The sequence below is a fragment of the Eurosta solidaginis genome, chromosome 3 (genome assembly GCF_040869045.1).
Source record: "Eurosta solidaginis isolate ZX-2024a chromosome 3, ASM4086904v1, whole genome shotgun sequence".
NCBI lineage: Eukaryota > Metazoa > Arthropoda > Insecta > Diptera > Tephritidae > Eurosta > Eurosta solidaginis.
The window spans coordinates 154,453,184-154,471,404 of NC_090321.1; the positions used below are offsets into that span (position 1 = coordinate 154,453,184).

Genomic DNA, 18,221 nt, shown 5'->3' on the forward strand with positions numbered 1-18,221 from the left:
AGCAATCTGATGTTTTGGTTTATATCCCTTATTTGGGGGTCGATACCTTCCCGGAGCAAGAGAATATGGAGCAGTCCTGCTGCAAGGAGCTGCTGGGAGGATGACAATTTGTGGGAGGGACGCAACAAATTAAATGAGGTTACACTGAGATGACAGTCCTTGGTCGAGAAAAATCCCGAGTTGCTCCGGTACATAGAACCGACTGCCTTGGGAAGCGTTTTGAATGTCGGGGTTGATTCTGGATAGGTAAGAGTTTAACCTGTTACAGTATCCAGAACGAAGTTGAGCAAGAGTGACACGCGTTTCCCTGTATGCGTTCCTCTTCCGCGAGTTTTGGATACTTTTCTTTAAGTACTGGATTCATCGGGCAATTCCCGGCATAAGGGTCCGAGGCCTGTTTATGGAGTTCGCTTGATACGGCTGGGTTCTCACGTCCCGTATTTCCTCAAAATGCTTACGGAGATGACTCCTTAAGCCCCTAGGCGGTGCTGGTTCATCAATAAGATGTCTGTTGGGATGCTCAGGTTTCTGGGTATTCAACAGGAACTGTTTGGTCAGCATCTCATTTCTCTCCCTGATGGGGAGTATTCTCGCCTCGTTATGCAGATGGTGTTCTGGGGACATAAGAAGACAGCCCGTGGCGATTCTGAGAGCAGTATTTTGGCAGGCCTTTAGTTTCTTCCAGTGGGTAATTTTAGGCTTGGCGACCATATGGGTGACGCGTAGCACGTAATCAGCTGGCTAATTGCTTTGAATGTAGTCATGAGCGTTTCTTTATCTTTTCCCCAGGTACTGCCAGCGAGGGATTTGAGGATTTTGTTACGGCTCTGAATTCTCGGAACAATTGCGGTTGCGTGCTCACCAAAATGTAGATCCTAATCAAACGTCACACCCAAGATTTTGGGGTGTAAGACAGTCGGTAGTCGACATTTGGGACGTCCATGTTGTAAATAAGGTCGCGGAAGATTTAGTCGGTGATAATGCCAGGTTTCGCGAGGCGAAAAAACTGGAGAGATCAGGGAGGTAGCCGTTTATTTTATTGCATAGCGCATCGATCTTTGGGTCTGGGCCTGTGGCCATTATTGTGCAGTCATCGGCGTAGGAAACGATTGTGACTCCTTCCGGTGGTGAAGGTAGCTTAGATATGTAGAAATTAAACAAAAGTGGGGATAGGACACCACCCTGTGGCACCCCTTGTTTAATTCTCCGATGTAGGTGGTGTTCGGGGGTTATAAGGAGATATCCGGTGGCAGTTCCGATTGCAGCACTTTGACAGGCCTACAGCGTTTATTCTTTCAAATATGTGTATAATACATGCATGTGGTGGACGCCGTATAACAGTTTGCCTGCCTGCCTTGTAGCGCCGGGTATGGGATTAAAGAATTGGTTGCCTAGTTACTAAATATTGCAAACAAATATTTAATTTTCTTTTACATATTTTTTTTATAATAAAGTCGCATCAACAATCAAAATAGTGCAACCATCTTTTCGTTAGGAGAATGACGGTTTGTAGCATGAGGAAATGGTTTTACCTAAATGGTTTTTTCTTTATTTCGTCTTTTACTCCTCCTATTTCCTTTTTAAGATTATTTTTAAAAAGTGCTATGAAGGATCTAAAATTTTAAATTATATAGTTAAAGTATTTAGATATTTTCCTCCATAACTCACTTAAAACGTTCGGGGGTCATTTCATGCAAGCCTCGTTCCTGGGCCATATTCTTGGTACGATACATTATGGATACAACCATTTGAGCAGCACGTCGCAGTGGATAACTTTCGGCCATACGTTGAATAAGGTGATCATTATTTGCCAAGTAGCGCAGTAAAAACCGAAGTACCATCTCCCAAGTTGTTTAGATTGACATACAACAGCCAGGTTTTACTAACCAATATTGGGGAACGGTTTTTTCCTAAAGTTGAGTGTCTTTGTATTTGCGAATAAGTTGTTGTTTTAGTAAAAGCTGATTACGTAGGAGTTCCAATTTATTAAGTTGTTCTTCTTTATTGTAGTCTATCCCTGGCAATTGTTTTACTTCAGCTCTGGCAATTTCAAAACGTTTCTGCAGTTCTAGGATCTGTTTTAAGAACATATATTTTTAATATAAAAATGCACGTACTAAGTTTCGTAATTACCTTTTGACTACCTTCCTGTGACTCCCGTTGTTTTGCCGCGTTGTCAAGAGGATCCTTTTCCACACTGAAATTTAAATCATTACATAATGTTTTGGTAATAGTCTAGTTGAGGGGTCGACTGCTAATACGCTACCAAAAATATCAATGGCGGAAAAAAAAAATTTTTATCTCTGTGCGGAGATATTTGCATTTGAAGTTGGCGATTTCCATGTGGTTGTTGTTGTGTTCGTACCCCCAAAAAAAATTGTGCATCACCGTGGCGGTAGCCACGGTTATACTACACACCCGGACTTGGCATGGCGTAGCCCAGGGTTATTTTTTATAAGCGCGGCCGGAGGCCGCCAATGCAGAAAGATGTTCTGCGCAAAAATACTATGGATCCGACCCCCGGTTTCGGAGGTACCCGCGGGCCTTTTTTCGGTTATTCGTTAATATCTTTTGAACGCGTTAAAACTGATGTCAAGACGCGTCGTTTGACACCTCTCTCGATATTTTTGGTAGCGTATTAGCAGTCGACCCCACAACTAGACTATTACCAATGTTTTATCACAAAACTATGTGCTTAGTAAGTAAAACGGCAAATATGAACTGGAAATTGCTTTTATTTATGATGGTATCGAGGTACCTTTTTGCACTCACCAGCGAATTATTTCGTATATGACGGGTAAGATCGCTGTCAAATTTGTGTTGCCGTTTGTTTGTGGCGACGACGGAGTAGAATTTTGTTCAAGTATTGTGCTGTTGCCGATGGATGTTGGATTTTGTATAAGGCCGTCTGGGGTTAAAATTGGTTTTTTATCCACGGGTTGTCCTTCAGGAGACAATTCCATTATACCTAATTCCGTTCAAGAACAATGTATCGATAGCTTACATTCATGCTCAATTATATAGTTGGCTCATCGCATCAGCTGATTTTATTTTATTTATTGCATAGTCGTTGGGATTGTCAAAAGGAAATAGAGAATACAAAACGTAAACAAAGGTTACAACACAACCAAAAAGTTGTATAAGTTTAATCATAAAGCTTTAATGGTTTAACTTCGTTTTCGTTAAACTCTAAAGGAGTCATTGGCCCAATCGATTGATAAGCTTTGGTTTTATCATAATACTGACAGGTAAAACGTTCAGATAGCATGCTCAAACTGATGCCAATTATCTTATACATACTTCCCATCATTTCATTAATCTTATGTGAAACCTCATCCTCGGTGGGCGATTTTTCTCATAACACTTAAGAATATTCGCAGCTTGCTTTTTAATATGGCATTCATGGGCATGCTCCCTTCAAAAATATAAGGGCCGTTCCATTGGCTTATCGAGCTCTCCCTCTGGCTCAAATCTCATTGGAACGATCTGGATCAACTTTATGAGAGCTGGCAGCACTAATATAAAACATCTGTTTTGTTGAAAATAAGAAGAAGAAACGTACACAAAAATTAAAGATACAGATAGCAAAACGCAAAATTAAAAAAGAGAAAATGGAAGATCAATTCTTTGAAGTAAGTAATATCAAATATTTTAAAGGGATTACTATAATTTTTTATTTAATTATAAATTTATACCTGATGTGTGAAACGTCATCGTCCGAATCGGCAAACACCAGCGGCATGACGGAGGAATTTCTAGATTCTTCTGCGAATACAGTAGACACTTCTGAAAATGAAGAGGAGCGAGATAAAATAACAAATTTTCCACAAGTTATAGAAAGTTATACTGATCAAGAATTCAGACGGCATTTTAGACTGAATCGTTCAACGGCACGCATGTTAATTGGTAAATTTTACATAAAAAAGTTCCTTCATTATTTATACAATATCTTTTTTTTTATAGATCGCTATAATACAAGCTCTTTTTATACATACAAGGAGCATGGTGGTTTGCCTAAGGTTGGTGCGTCCAAAGAAATATATATACTGCTATGGTATATGGCAAACACGAATACATTTCGTGAGATTGCAAATCTTTTCAATATGTCCAAAACATCCGCATGGAGTATATTAAGGAGAGTGGTCGAGTGGTTGTTGTCGATTGGCCACGAATATATTCAATGGCCTTCTGCTTCCAAGGTACAAGATAATATGCGAAAATTTAAAGCGACGAAGAATATACCGAATGTTGTGGGATGCATTGATTGCTCTCATATTAAAATCAAAACTCCAGTTTCAAATAACAAGGCTTATTTCAACCGAAAGCACTTTTATAGTCTGCAGTTGCAAGCCGTTGTGGATGCGGATAAAATGTTTATAAATGTATTCGCCGGGGAACCAGGCTCGTTACACGACAGTCGAATTTTGAGACGTTCCAGCTTATATGAAAGAGCGACGGGTGATATGGAATCGACATTTCCTTTTAATTCGTTTTTGCTTGGGGACTCAGCGTATGGAAATTCCCAATGGTTAATAAGTCCCTTTCTTGATAATGGATGTTTGACACCGGCACAAAGGCAGTTTAATTTTATACACTCTTCTACAAGAATTGTTGTTGAAAATGCATACGGGCTGCTCAAAACAAGATTCCGACGATTACTTCACTCAACGTAATTGTAGATTTAAGTTCGTAGTCAAAATAAGTATATGCGGATTTATTCTTCACAACATTTGCTGTTTAGAGCACGACAGTATTGAAGATGAATCTCGGATAGAAGAAGAGATTGTGAATATTGGGCGTTCTGAAGACAATGATAATTCATCTGAAAATCGGCGTGACGTAATTTTTCAAGAGCTTATAAATTTAAATGTTATCCATTTGCACTAGCATTTCTCTTGCTTCAAATATAAACCATCTCTTTTCTTGAAAATCTTAATCCATATAAGAAAATAATGAAAATAAAGGTTTGTATGGTTCAATAAATAAATCCTCTTTGTTTTTATTTAAATAATTCAAGACAACAAAAGCTTTTGACTGTGCCGCAAAGTTTGCAATAAAAGTAGTACATATTTACAGTGTTAAAAATTTAACGTGAATTTGGGTTTACTAAGGTTACTTAAAATCCATAACATAAATTTCCCTTTGGTTTGCATCAAATATAAAAAAAAGTATCTCAGAATTCAAACTTTCGTAAAAGTGTTCGATATACACAAAATAACAAAAATATCTGACTTAAATTTTCTTAAAACTATTATAAATACAAAATAACCCAGACTAAAAATTTCTTAAAGCTATTCTATTTACACAATACAACAAAAACGAGACTTCAATTATTCTTATAAATACCTCCACTATATACAGACAAAATATCACATATTTACATTCTAACTAGATAAAAAAGGACATTTCAATTATTCTTATAAATACCTTCACCATATATAGATAAAATATCACATATTTACATGTTAACTAAAAAATTAATTTAGCTATTAAAAAGAAATATCACACAAAAAATACATTCACCATAAACACGGTCACATCTTTCTAGAATCCATGAAAGCTTTTAACATGGCCATTTTTTCTTCATGGCGTTTCTGCTTAAGCTGCTGCGCCTATTCCATTTTCTCCAGCTTCTTCTTGGTGTAATCCTCCAGCAGTTTTGGTTTTTTTTCAGCAGCTTCCTTTTTCTGTTGTAACTTCATGGCCGACATTTTTTGTTTAAAATTGGGTCGGTGTCTGCTACCATTTGTTGGCTGCAAACTCGAAGAATCAACTCTTGAAGTGATTGGCATTATCTCCGAAGTGGTTCACGTAGTCTGCGAAGTGCTTGGTGTTTGCTCCGAATTTCGTGGTGTTGGTTGCGAACTGCTGGAATCCGAACTTGATGTTTCATTAGGGCTCAAAGGCTTTCCATACAAATTTATAGAGTGCTTGTTGGAAATCACAGGACTATCTCCAAATATCTAATTTATTATTTTCCCATTTCAAGTCTATTTTGAGCTTTAGTTTCATCACTCTAAATTTTCATTTTCTGTGTATTTAATTAAGTTTATATCTATTTTAAATTTTAGTTTTTCCAATTTCAAATTTTCCTCTTATATCTAATTAAGTTTACTTTCTGGTTTCTAACTTTAAACTTTCCTTTTCTGTTTCTATTTAAACCAGTCCAATTATTTTCCCAATTAAAATCTATTTTAAATCTTAGATTCTAATTCTATTTTTTTCCATTTAAGTTTTACCAAATTAGTGCTTGCTTTACCTTTTGTAACTATTATCATTTTGCAGGTGTTCGTTAAGTAACTTATACATAGCAAGTAATTACAAGTTAAATTTATAGGTATTTTATGTACGTATATAGGTATATACTATTTGGACAAAAATCTGGGAAAGGCGCATTTTATAAAAATCCAATTATTACACCTTTTTATTGAACACTTTATATGTACGTACGTATGTATGTATCGTGAATATACCCCTTGAGACGATAACCTTAATAGGAGGTTCTTACAAAATTTTCTCAAACAATAATTATATAGTATTTAACAGCTGTTAAACAAACGTAACAGCGCAAACTCAAACATTTATTGATTTGTGTAATTTTCGTTTGTGGGGAAGTGCATTTGAATAATTGTAACTACAATACACATTGAGTAAGGAAATGAATCTTATTAAGATTAAAAAAAATAAGTAAAATTCCAGAAGCATCTACAGAAAATCTGTTTCAAAAACACCTACTTTAAGAGATATTTTCCGTATCCGGAACGAACGCACCGATTTCGTGCTGATATTGGTGTCACGGCTGGTCTGCTGGTTGCTGTTGCCACGGTCGATGCTACAGCAGACCTATATGGGTTCGTTGCAGCAGGCCTATGGATGGGGCCCTGCTGTTGTTGTCTTTGCCAGTGGTTGGTGTTTGTTGGATGACTCCGTCGATGATGATAGCACGCTGGTGGTCGTTGCGCTCGAAGATGGCGCCGTCGAGTATGGTAGCGTGCGCGCGGTGGCGCCCTGGTGGTGGTTGCGGGCACTGGCAAGGGTGGTTGGCGCAGTGGGTGGTGGTTGCCCTCGTGGGATTGTTGGCGCCACGGCTAATGGTTTCACGCGGTTTCTAGTGGCCGTGCACGGTTTTGCACGCAAGGTGGGCACGACTGGTGGTTTCGTTGTCGCTATAGCGGTTGGTAGCGCTGTTGTTATAAATACGTCTGGCGTGAGCGAATTTGAGCTGGCGTGTCTGCCAAATATTGGCGGGCGTTACAGCGCTGCTTATGGGTAACCAATTGATTATCAATTGCATATAATTTTTGTCGGCTAGCATGCGCATTTGTCGACAAATTGTGAGGTGAACGACGACGAGGTGCTGGCTGCTGTATTCCCAACTTCTTTAACACTTTGCTGCCTGAAATGTGGGTGCGGTGCTACCTCTCGTTGTTATTTTAGGGGTGATGTCGTTGCTGCTGGTACGAACGCAACCCATACTTACACTAATACGCCTTGCTCGAATTGTCGTTGTTGCCAATATGTCAAGTGGCCCCTCGCATACGAACCCGCAAACATTCCTATGCTCCTTCAATTCTTTCTTTCCAACCGCAAAATCTGTAATTTTCGTCTGACCTCTTCGTCAGCGTGCCAGATTTTTTTTCCTCCTTTTTTCGATCTCCCGGAAACAGCATGGTTCTTACTAGATATTATCATTTTCGCGGCCGTGGCGACCTCTAGTGTTCATTTCGATCAACATGCCATGGAACCATGTATTTGCCATCACTAGCCACTAGGTACGTTCCAAAGGTCTCTCCCAAGAGGACCACAACAAACCTGCTTCGCTTTGAAGACCTGACGGTGAAGCGAACAGGAAACCGGATCATCTGTGGGAAGCCTCTGGCAGGAACCTCCGACGACAAGCAACGTGGGGCACGACTCACCCCTAAGATAAGAGTCTCAACGTTCTACCGCGAAGCTAGCCGGGCAACATAGGTCCATCAAAAAAAAAGTTAAGTCAAGTAGGGAATTAATTTTGTTTCTTAGTTTAAGGCTTTGCGGCAGTTAGACGTTTGTCAAAACTCCGTATAGTTCTAGTGGTTATCGCCCCCACAGAAAGGCAAACAAAAAATTATGTGTGTAGACATTGTGATAAGGAGAACTCGTCCAAACTCCGAAAGGCTAGTCCAACCCACTCATGGACTGCCAGGCTGTTCACGGTTCTCGGTGAGTATGCGTGTGAACAGCCCATGAGGTCATTGCTCGGGGAGAATACTGGGCGAGATGTCCCCGACCGCCAAGACGCCCAGACAAAAAAGTCCGATTGGTAGGTTTATATAAAAAAAAGTCAATTTGTAATTTAGCAAAAATAATGTTCTTGTTGGTTCATTGTGGACGCATGGAAGCGACCTATGAATTTCCCGTTTAGGTCCTCAAGATCATACAGTGCATTGCCTATTTTTCGGAGCACGCGACACTTAAGGTATTTTGTCAGGAATTTGGCGTTAATACCCTGTTTGAAAATACTCAAAGCAAAGTTTTTCCGGAAATCTTCCTAACCTTCCTTGTAGTTGACTTGCCTAGAGCGCTTGTTATAGGTGTTTATCCCCCTATCTTTTGCCTGATCTAAATTCCGGCGAATTTTCTTCCGAATATTGGTCAACTTGTCAGTTCTGCTCACTATCGTAACCTGGTCTTCCCGAAGGCTGCCGAGTTTCTCTAAAATATTGTACGCTGAGGCATGTTGGACCATATTTTGGCCATATAATGCAAAATAAGGAGAGCACTGAATCGCCGTGTGAAAATCACTTCTCAAAACTTATAAAATCTCAGGTAATTGCTTATCCCAATCGGTATGGTCTGGTTTATCCTTCAGGAAAATTCTAATCTTCGAAACAATTTCTCTATTAATGCGTTCGGATGCGTTCGCTTGAGGAGAATATAACCCCGTCCTCACGTGCGTCACCCTGTAATTTACTAAAAATTGGTTCATTTCCTTCGAGATAAACTGTTTACCATTGTCGCTATGAATAAACTCAGGGACCCTTACAGCTGGAAAAATTTCTGAAGCGAAGCAATTTATAACGTTAACAGTGGTGGCTCTCTGCATGGGCTTTAGCCAAACGTATTTTGAAAGATGGCCTAGTACTATAAAAAGAAATTGATTTCGCCACTTAGATCTCGGATACGGCCCTAGGAAATCGCAATATAATCGCTGAAATGGCCTCTCGGATGCAAAGGTATTCCCTATAGGTGGTCTCGACTGTTGATTAGTGGGTTTTACAGCTTTGCAGGTATCACAACGCTGGACGTAGTCCCTGACGTCCTTAGCCTGCTGTGGCCAGAAGTACTTTTGCCTAACACGTTCTAAGGTTTTCTGCCACCCGCCATGGTAACTCGGGTTAGCGCCATGTGCTAATCTCACTGCTTCCTCAGTCAACCCTTTCTGCAACCACAAACGCCACAGCGAGTCTTCTTCCCCTTCCACCCCCTTACGAAATTTAACTCTTTTGAAAATTACACCGTCCACCACTCGGAAGCGATTCCTCGTTTTCGGTGACGGTCCGAATCAAATCTAGATATTCGTGGCTGCTAAACTCGGGAGAGACTAAATCTATTTCCCCGGGTGTGGTAGTGAAAGTCAACTCATCGGCATCAAACCGCGAAAGCGCATCGGGTACTACATTTGGGGTGCCTTTGCGATGTTCCATTTTAAAGTCGTATCTTTGCAGCAGAAGTGACCACCTCGCTAACTTCCCGCTCAAGTCCTTTTGTGTCATTAACCACTTGAGACTGAAGTGGTCCGTGATAATCCGAAACGGTAATCCCTCAACATAGGGTCGGAAACGCTTCACGCTTGTTATGGCGGCGAGACATTCCATCTCGGTTAATGTATAACTGCGTTGAGCATTATTCAGCTTTTTCGACACGAACGCGATTGGATGCTCAGCGCCCTCGTCATCGACCTGGAACAACACTCCGCCAACACCTACTTTGGACGCGTCGCATTGGATTACGAATTCTATGGAAAAGTCTGGTTGGGCCAAGACAGGAGCGGAACTCAAAGCTACTTTTAGTTTTTTGAAGGCCTCTATAGCTTCAGAGGTAAGCTTGAACGGGCCTGATGACTTACGGAGACAGTCGGTCAAGGGACCTGCCAAGTCAGCAAAATTGGTAATAAACGCCCTGTACCAAATCGCCATGCCCACAAACCTACCTACCTGCCGAGGGGATTTAGGGATCGGAAAGTTGTGTATCGCTTCTATTTTTCCTGGATCCACTTTCAAACACCCGCTGCCTATCAAGTACCCTAAGTATCGTATTTCCTTCTGACAAAATTTACTTTTCTTTACGTTTATTGTCAGACTTGCGTCTGTCAAACATTTTGCCACTTCCGCCAGCAATTTCTGGTGGTCTTCAAAATTTGTACTACCTACCATCAGGTCGTCCAGGTAGACGAAGACATTCTCCCGCAGACGCGAAGGGATTGCCTTGTACATCAGTCTACTCATAGTTTGCAGTCCATTGCACAGACCAAATGGCATTACCTTGAACTGGTACAGAGGCCTCCCCGGTACTGCGAATGCTGTTTTTTCCTTGGAGGACTGTGTCAATTTGATCTGGAAGAACGCGTCCTTCAGATCAATGCCACTAATAAAATGCGTTTTCTTCAGTCTGCTCAATAAGCCGTTGATATGAGGCAGGGGGTATAAGTCCTTCTTAGTCACCGCGTTGACCTTCCTGGAATCTATACACAGCCTAACTTTACCTGGTTTCCGAACCAGTACCACAGGACTACACCACGGATAGTTTGATTATTCTATAACTCCCAATTCGAGTAACCTATCTAATTCGCTAAAAGCTTCGGCTTGCCTCGGTGGCGAAAGAGGGAAATGTTTGCTTTTTATAGGAGCGGCATCACCGGTGTCAATGTGATGCTTCACTAACTTCGTTTGCCCCAGGCCTAACTTTTCGAATGAGGGGAACGTCTCTATGACTTTTTGTAATTCTATTCTCCGGGTTTGTGACAAATCATGGAGATTAAGTTCTTCGCCCATTTCATTTCTAATCTCTATGCTTGGGAATATTTCGGGAGCTAACGCAAATGCTCTCCAAAAATCTACCCCGAAGTAAGCTTCTTGGAGAAGTGAAGGAACAAGGTAAAAACGAATAACCTTTGGGGTTTCTTGAAAGTGACGGGTAGAGATACTGAGCCTAAGACTTTTTGTTTGTTGCCACCCGCGGTATATACGAATGCATGTAAGGGCTGGTAATCGAAGCCGTTATCTTTTAGGAATTCTACACCATTCTTCCCCAAGATGGAGACGTTGGCTCCCGAGTCCAATAACCCTACAATAAAACTATCCTTGATTTTTGGCTTTACGAGAGGCCTGTACTCTCCTGTGGTATCTTTTCCTGCACTTCAAAATATTTTCTGATACCGGTTGTTGTTCGAAAATGGCATGTCTTATTTGCTCGTACCTATGTTCCCTTTCTTCTAGATCAGGTGCAAGATGTGTCTGGCAAGCGACATCCCTATGCTGGCGTCGCAGAATTTTGGTCGGTTCGTCCCTCACGGATGATGACGTTTGACTATCGGATTCAGAACTATTGGAATTATCCGCGCTGTCCGGGAAGGTTATTATTACATTTGGGGATTATTTCGCCAGGGTACTACTGCACCTTGGAAGCTCACCACCTCCATGCAACTCGGTACCTGCGAGAGATCCACCCTCTGGTTCAGTGCACGGGACGACGCCTCGAGCACTGGCTGGTGTGGGAGCTATGATGCCGAACGAGTTTCGCCCGCCTTCTCGCTCGGGTACTGGTTACCCTGCCTGCGATGGTCCCTAGGGTATTTTGGAGTTAATACTCCCCTATGGCCGCATTTAAAATAAAAATAATTCCTAATGGGTTCCTCACAGTATATATAAGAATGGCCCATTGCCTGGCAATTCCAGCATTGGATTCCTGAATAGTCCGGTCTCCTGCTGCGTCGATATTCCAGCGCCTCTATCTGCGGATCCACTTCACAATCCTCGCCTTCCATCCCCATGTCCGGGGTTGTCACACGGGCTTCGTTCAAATGCCGTCCTAGGTAAGTGGCTCCCAACAGCTTGCTAGGTAATGAAGGGTTCTTACATTGCGTTGAAGAGCATAAGCTTAAGGCTACTGTTGACGTTCATTTTTATGATGTCAGTCAGCAAAACCTCTGACATGGGTTCTATTAAGCGCGCGTTCAAGGAGATTATATCCGGGTGGAATACGTCATAGCACTAACTTGCTTTTTGCTTCCGCATGGAGATCTCCATCATGATATCGTGGTCACTTTTTAGAGTGCCGAACTCTCTCTTCAAGTAATAGCACAAAAATGCATATGTCGCATTTGGGGTTTGTTTCGTGAACAGCCAGTACTACTCTTCGGCCCGCCCAAAAAGGAATAGGTGGAAACTAGCAATTATTTGTTCGTCCGTGCATTGTGTGCGCTCACACAGGGTGTTTAGCTTAAAAAGAAAATCTGCCACGCTTCCAGTACCGTCGAACGATATCTTCCACTCTTGAGGTTTCACTACTATGCTGCTCGGAGCAGGGTTCATTGGTGGTACTACTGCTGGAAGTGGATTGCGTTCCGTTCTATTCGCGTTCCGGTTCAAATACATGGATTGCTGCGCAGATCCGAGAGCGGCGTTGAGCTGGTCCATATTGCTTCGGATCGTCCCTGTCTCCCTCCGCATCTCTTCCTGCGAGGTCCTGAACAGCTGGTGTAACACTTCCGCCCACGAGTCCCCACGAGGAGCTTCGTTATAGATCCGTGGGGTATTCGTCCTGTCGCTTGCAGCTTCTCTAAAATTTCCGATTCCATGATTTGGTGGTAAAGCACCAGCTCCCTCCGGTGCGTAGGTCGACACATTGGTCATTAGCCCGAGATATCATGCGCGTTTAGTAGGGGCGCGTTCAAATTACTGGTGCTTCCCGGTCTATCAAATTTTTCGCGGGGTCGTTTAAGTCCGAGCCTACATTCGTCCTAGCGGGGTCACCACACTGGCCACCTGCTGGCGTATGCATCACCAGGGGACGCTTGGTCTTTGAAAAAGCCCCCTATTATTTCCGCCCGGGTTCTGGTGTCCTTTGAAGTTCCCCGCACTCCCGAACGGAGTATTCCGGCCCGGGTGCCCAAATGACTGGTCACGCGACATTATAATCAGGGAAAAAGATGCAATTTGTCAAATCCTAGTATCGGTATTAAAAACTGAGCTGGGGTCCTACAACTCACACACTCACGCACTCACACCAACGACACAAATTCGGCAAAAAAAAAGAAATACAAATTTTCTAAGCAGACAAAAAAACCCCAATTAGCGGACATATATTTTACCTAAGCCGACTAACGGACAAAAAAAACCTCAAATCTAAAAAAAAACTAAGTGCGTTCAGCACTGCCTCATCGGTTGAATACAAAAATCCGGAGGACTGACGTTAAGTCACGTGGATGCCTCAGCTACTGCCCCCGATGGCCCTCCGGACAACTTGATCCCTCAACCATCCCACCGCAACGCAGGTGGCTGCTCCTGCGGCTGCCCACCTCGGACTGGTGGGATGGTCAACTTCACAAGCTGACCCGAAATGGCCCTCGCGACCAGCGCCACAAGAGCCACGTTGGGCGCCATCTGTTATGGATTCGCATCTTCTAAGGGAGCAGTAAGGAAGGCAGTCGGCATGATCTGGTGGTGCACAGTGGCTAGTCATGTCGGCTGGGCGGGGTCCTTGCCAACCTTACTGTTCCTGCGCCATAACAAAAAAAAAGTTCTTATCATGCCTTTCAAAACTAACAGCTGTCAAATACAAAAAACTGACAGAAGCGCAGAGCCGACTCAAAACGCTTATAAATTCAAACTAAAACGACATCCGGCAGAACCGGATGCCACGGACAGACCGTTAAACATTCAAAATTTAAAATTCAAAAAAAAAATCTAACGCAAAAGAAGACGAAACTAACCGAACCGGAAATGACCGGTTACTAACTGATAAAATTTTAAATACAAAAAAAAAAAACGCTGAAAATAAAAAAAAAGCTGAAAATAGAAAGGAAGGGAAAGGCCGAATGTTGTTGCGACGCCCGGTGCTATTCCCACCTTCAAAACCATGGCCACCGTCACACCTAAAATTTCGGTGGCCCCTTACCTGAATACCTAAGTGCCTTCTAAATAAAGGTGGACGCCAGCATTCCCATTACTACAATATTTTATTTACAATTCATTGGTATTAACGTATGTATGCAGCTTAAAAAATAAGATAGTTTAGGTTTTTTAACCAGGGGGCTACTGCATAGGCTCCAAAGCCAAAACAAGGCTGCTTATAGCATCGTCCCAAGACAAATTCAGAACGAGAAACAAAAATGCTGAACTACGAACAGCTATTTTCACTATGAAAATGTATGTAAGAGTATGTAGTGTATAAAGTGAGAAAAAAAAAAATGATTCAACAGTTCACACTTTATTGGGCCGAAATCGAAAACGAAATCCTGGTTTTACCTAAACAGTAAAAATTATTAATTGTTGTAATATAACATGATGACTCATAGCAACATTGCATCTTAACTTTGATTATTTAATGCGTGGATGTATATGGGGACAATGGGAATATGAATACTTAAGTCTGGCGAAGCTTGTTCTGTTGGGAGGTTTTTTTTCTCTTACTTTTGCTCATAATGTTTCAAATTATACATATATTTATGTTTTTTGATAATCGGTATAAACACTTTGTGTGAGAAAAATATGTAAATAAATGTGTTTATGTATAGTAAATATACTACATACAAAGTAAGAATTTGGTTGAATTTTTTTCCATTCACAAAACATATTTTAGAAGTATAAAGTTTAAATCCAAATTTCTATAATTGGGGCTCTGCTGGGGTTTTTTCTTTTGTTATTAATTTTAAGTAAAATTTATTTTTTTAAAACAATTTTTTTTTGTAGTCACGTATATTATGATATTATTTACTGTGTTTATTTCTGGTATTTATATATTTAATGTATCTATTTATTATAATTAAATTTTATTTTATTACAGTTGATTTGGATTAATTTTAAATTTTATTCTATTTTTAAATCTATTATTTTATGAACTCTATTATTTCATTACATCTTATTTTATTATAGTTTACTTTATTTTTGGTATATTTATTTATTTTTTTGCAATTTCGTTTATTTCATTTTATTTTAGTTTAAGTTTATTTTATTTTTATTATTTTTATTATTATTATTATTATTATTATTATTATTATTATTAACTTTTCTTTGTTATTTCCCAAAAAAAATGAAGTAATTTTTTTGCTCGCCTTATTTATAATTCATCTTACTTTAGTTTTCTAAGCTCTATTCCCTTTTCCTGTTTGGTTGAAATTAATTAAGTTTAACTATTTTCCCATTTCAAGTCTATTTTGAGCTTTAGTTTCATTACTCCAAATTTTCATTTTCTATGTATTTAATTAAGTTTATATCTATTTTAAATTTTAGTTTTTCCAACTTCAAAATTTCATCTTATCTCTAATTAAGTTTACGTTCTGGTTTCTAACTTTAAACTTTCTTTTTCTGTTTCTATTTAAACCAGTCCAATTATTTTCCCAATTAAAATCTATTTTAAATCTTATATTCTAATTCTAATTTTTTCCATTTAAGTTTTACCAAATTAATGCTTGCTTTATCTTTTGTAACTATTATCATTTTGCAGATGTTCGTTAAGTAACTTATACATAGCAAGTAATTACAAGTTAAATTTATAGGTATTTTATGTACGTATATAGGTATATACTATTTAGACAAAAATCTGGGAAAGGCGCATTTTATAAAAATCCAATTATTACACCTTTTTATTGAACACTTTATATGTACGTACGTATGTATGTATCGTAAATATACCCCTTGAGACGATAACCTTAATAGGAGGTTCTTACAAAATTTTCTCAAACAATAATTTTATAGTACTTAACAGCTTTTAAACAAATGTAACAGCGCAAACTCAAACATTTATTAATGTGTGTAATTTTCGTTTGTGGGGAAGTGCATTTGAGTAATTGTAACTACAATACACATTGAGTAAGGAAATGAGTCTTATTAAGATTAAAAAAATAAGTAAAATTTCAGAAGCATCTACAGAAAATCTGTTTCAAAAACACCTACTTTATGAGATATTTTCCGTATCCGGAACGAACTCACCGATTTCGTGCTGGCCTTGGTGTCACGGCTGGTCTGCTGGTTGCTGTTGCCACGGTCGATGCTACAGCAGGCCTATATGGGTTCGTTGCAGCAGGCCTATGGATGGGGCCCTGCTGTTTTTGTTTTTGCCAGTGATTGGTGGTTGTTGGCGCTGTTGGATGACTCCGTCGATGATGATAGCACGCTGGTGGTCGTTGCGCTCGAAGATGGCGCCGTCGAGTATGGTAGCGTGCGCGCGGTGGCGCGCTGGTAGTGGTTGCCGGCACTGGCAAGGGTGGTTGGCGCAGTGGGTGGTGGTTGCACTCGTGGGGTTGTTGGCGCCACGGATAATGGTTGCGCGCGGTTTCTAGTAGCCGTGAACGGTTTTGCACGCAAAGTGGACACGACTGGTGGTTTCGTTGGCGCTATAGCGGTTGGTAGCGCGTTTGTTGTTATAAAGACGACTGGCGGGAGCGAATTTGAGCTGGCGTGTCTGCCAAATATTGGCGGGGTTACAGCGCTGCTTATGGGTTACCAATTGATTATCAATTGCATAGAATTGTTGTCGGCTAGCATGCGCATTTGTTGTTGTGCTGGCTGCTGTATTCCCAACTTCTTTAACACTTTGCTGCCTGAAATGTGGGTGCGGTGCTACCTCTCGTTGTTATTTTAGGGGTGATGTGGTTATTGTTGTCGTTGCTGCTGGTACGAACGCAACCCATAATTTTCGCAGAATTTAAACACTTTTCGGGGCATCAAACGATTTGGCTAATACGCCTTGCTCGAATTGTCGTTGTTGCCAATATGTCAAGTGGCCCCTCGCATACGAACCCGCAAACACTCCTATGCTCCTTCAATTCTTTCTTTCCAACCGCAAAATCTGTAATTTTCGTCTGACCTCTTCGTCAGCGTGCCAAATTTTTTGTTCCTCCTTTTTTCCATCTCCCGGAAACAGCATGGTTCTTACTAGAGATTATCATTTTCGCGGCCGTGGCGACCGATTTCGATCAACATGCCATGGAACCATGTATTTGCCATCACTAGCCACTGGGTGCGTTCCAAAGGTGACTATCCCAAGCGGACCATAACAAAATATGGCGAAATCTTTTATGTATATACATATATACATATATTTATTTCAGTGCTACCAACTCAAAAGTGGTTAGCTGTCAAAAAATCTACTACAGAAAACAAAACGAACAAAACTGCTATACAGATCAGAAATTGAACCAGATAAATATCAGGATCACAACGTTGTTGATGCATTTGCATGTTAAATTTCTATCCGTATCTCGTTCAAGTCTCAATGGAACGTAACTATAATCTCTGGAAAGCATTTCTTTGGCCTTAAACCAAGTTTGGTTCTTAAATTAACTTACATATTCCATTGGCCGCCATCGGATAAAGAAAATAAAAATTAAACTAAACGTCCATCTTCCGCCTCGCCGCGTCTTAGGTGTTAATTTTGTATCCCAAACCGATTGTGGATCCACTGAGGGGTTTTCTTTTTTAAAGAGCGGTCGAAGGCCGTCAACGTTGAAATATTATGTTCTGCGTAAAAATGTGTTAAATGCATTTATTCTTCATAATTTAGGCTGTGTGCGAATTTGCCTAAATTGCTACCTAAATACACAAAAAACCGAAATCACTGGAAACTGTCGGCAAGGTAATGCAAAAGAAAAAATTTAGAATTTTTTCCAGCATACTTTTCAACCTAAACAAATTGATTTTTGTTTTTATTTATTTTTGTTGATTTGCGCTTACGCATGTACCATGGCATGTACGGTATTGTTCAGTGGACGATGGCTGGTGCTTTAGTTGGTGTGGCGACTGGGCTTCCAATATAGTGCCGTGCTGTTGGCGCAGTCTCCAAATGGTTTTTGGTGGATGCTGGATTTAGAAGACTAGAAGGATCAAGCGCCCATCACAATCTTCTCACAATGACCAGCCATGTGGACCTAGAGTATTAGTGAGAAATAGTTCACAGCAATATCATGGTGGACGTTCCACTCCACCAGCTGATAAAAATGTGGCCAACTTCCCCAGAACCGC

At 40.6% G+C, this 18,221-nt stretch overlaps 4 protein-coding genes across 5 annotated transcripts in view; 1 reads left to right on the forward strand and 3 right to left on the reverse strand.

Moving 5' to 3' along the window:
* Positions 1-1,418: 1,418 nt before the first annotated feature.
* Positions 1,419-1,841, reverse strand: LOC137244396 (protein NCBP2AS2 homolog). The gene is made up of 2 exons (XM_067773360.1): positions 1,669-1,841; positions 1,419-1,613 (listed from the first exon to the last, which is right to left on the reverse strand). Exons 1-2 carry the CDS (start codon positions 1,839-1,841, stop codon positions 1,529-1,531), a joined length of 258 nt encoding a protein of 85 aa, XP_067629461.1. The 3' UTR covers positions 1,419-1,528.
* A 69-nt stretch (positions 1,842-1,910) lies between these two features.
* LOC137244394 (mediator of RNA polymerase II transcription subunit 9-like) lies at positions 1,911-3,018 on the reverse strand. The gene is made up of 3 exons (XM_067773359.1): positions 2,773-3,018; positions 2,134-2,197; positions 1,911-2,075 (listed from the first exon to the last, which is right to left on the reverse strand). The coding sequence occupies exons 1-3, from the start codon at positions 2,961-2,963 to the stop codon at positions 1,911-1,913; spliced, it is 420 nt and encodes a 139-aa protein (XP_067629460.1). The 5' UTR covers positions 2,964-3,018.
* A 121-nt stretch (positions 3,019-3,139) lies between these two features.
* LOC137244392 (putative nuclease HARBI1) lies at positions 3,140-4,969 on the forward strand. Of its 2 annotated transcripts, XM_067773347.1 has the most exons (4): positions 3,140-3,248; positions 3,370-3,632; positions 3,737-3,906; positions 3,964-4,969. In XM_067773347.1, the coding sequence occupies exons 3-4, from the start codon at positions 3,741-3,743 to the stop codon at positions 4,671-4,673; spliced, it is 876 nt and encodes a 291-aa protein (XP_067629448.1). In that variant the 5' UTR covers positions 3,140-3,248; positions 3,370-3,632; positions 3,737-3,740; the 3' UTR covers positions 4,674-4,969. The 2 variants fall into 2 exon arrangements, with proteins under 2 accessions (XP_067629448.1, XP_067629447.1); XM_067773346.1 differs by lacking the exons at positions 3,140-3,248; positions 3,370-3,632 and having other exon boundaries at positions 3,639-3,906.
* LOC137244389 (uncharacterized) overlaps positions 3,157-18,221 on the reverse strand; it is a 43,542-nt gene continuing 28,477 nt past the window's right edge. The window contains exons 2-3 of the mRNA XM_067773338.1: positions 3,696-3,786; positions 3,157-3,529 (exon numbers count right to left, since the gene is read on the reverse strand). The gene's annotated coding sequence lies outside the window, so the exon portion shown is untranslated. The remainder of the gene's footprint in view (positions 3,530-3,695; positions 3,787-18,221) is intronic.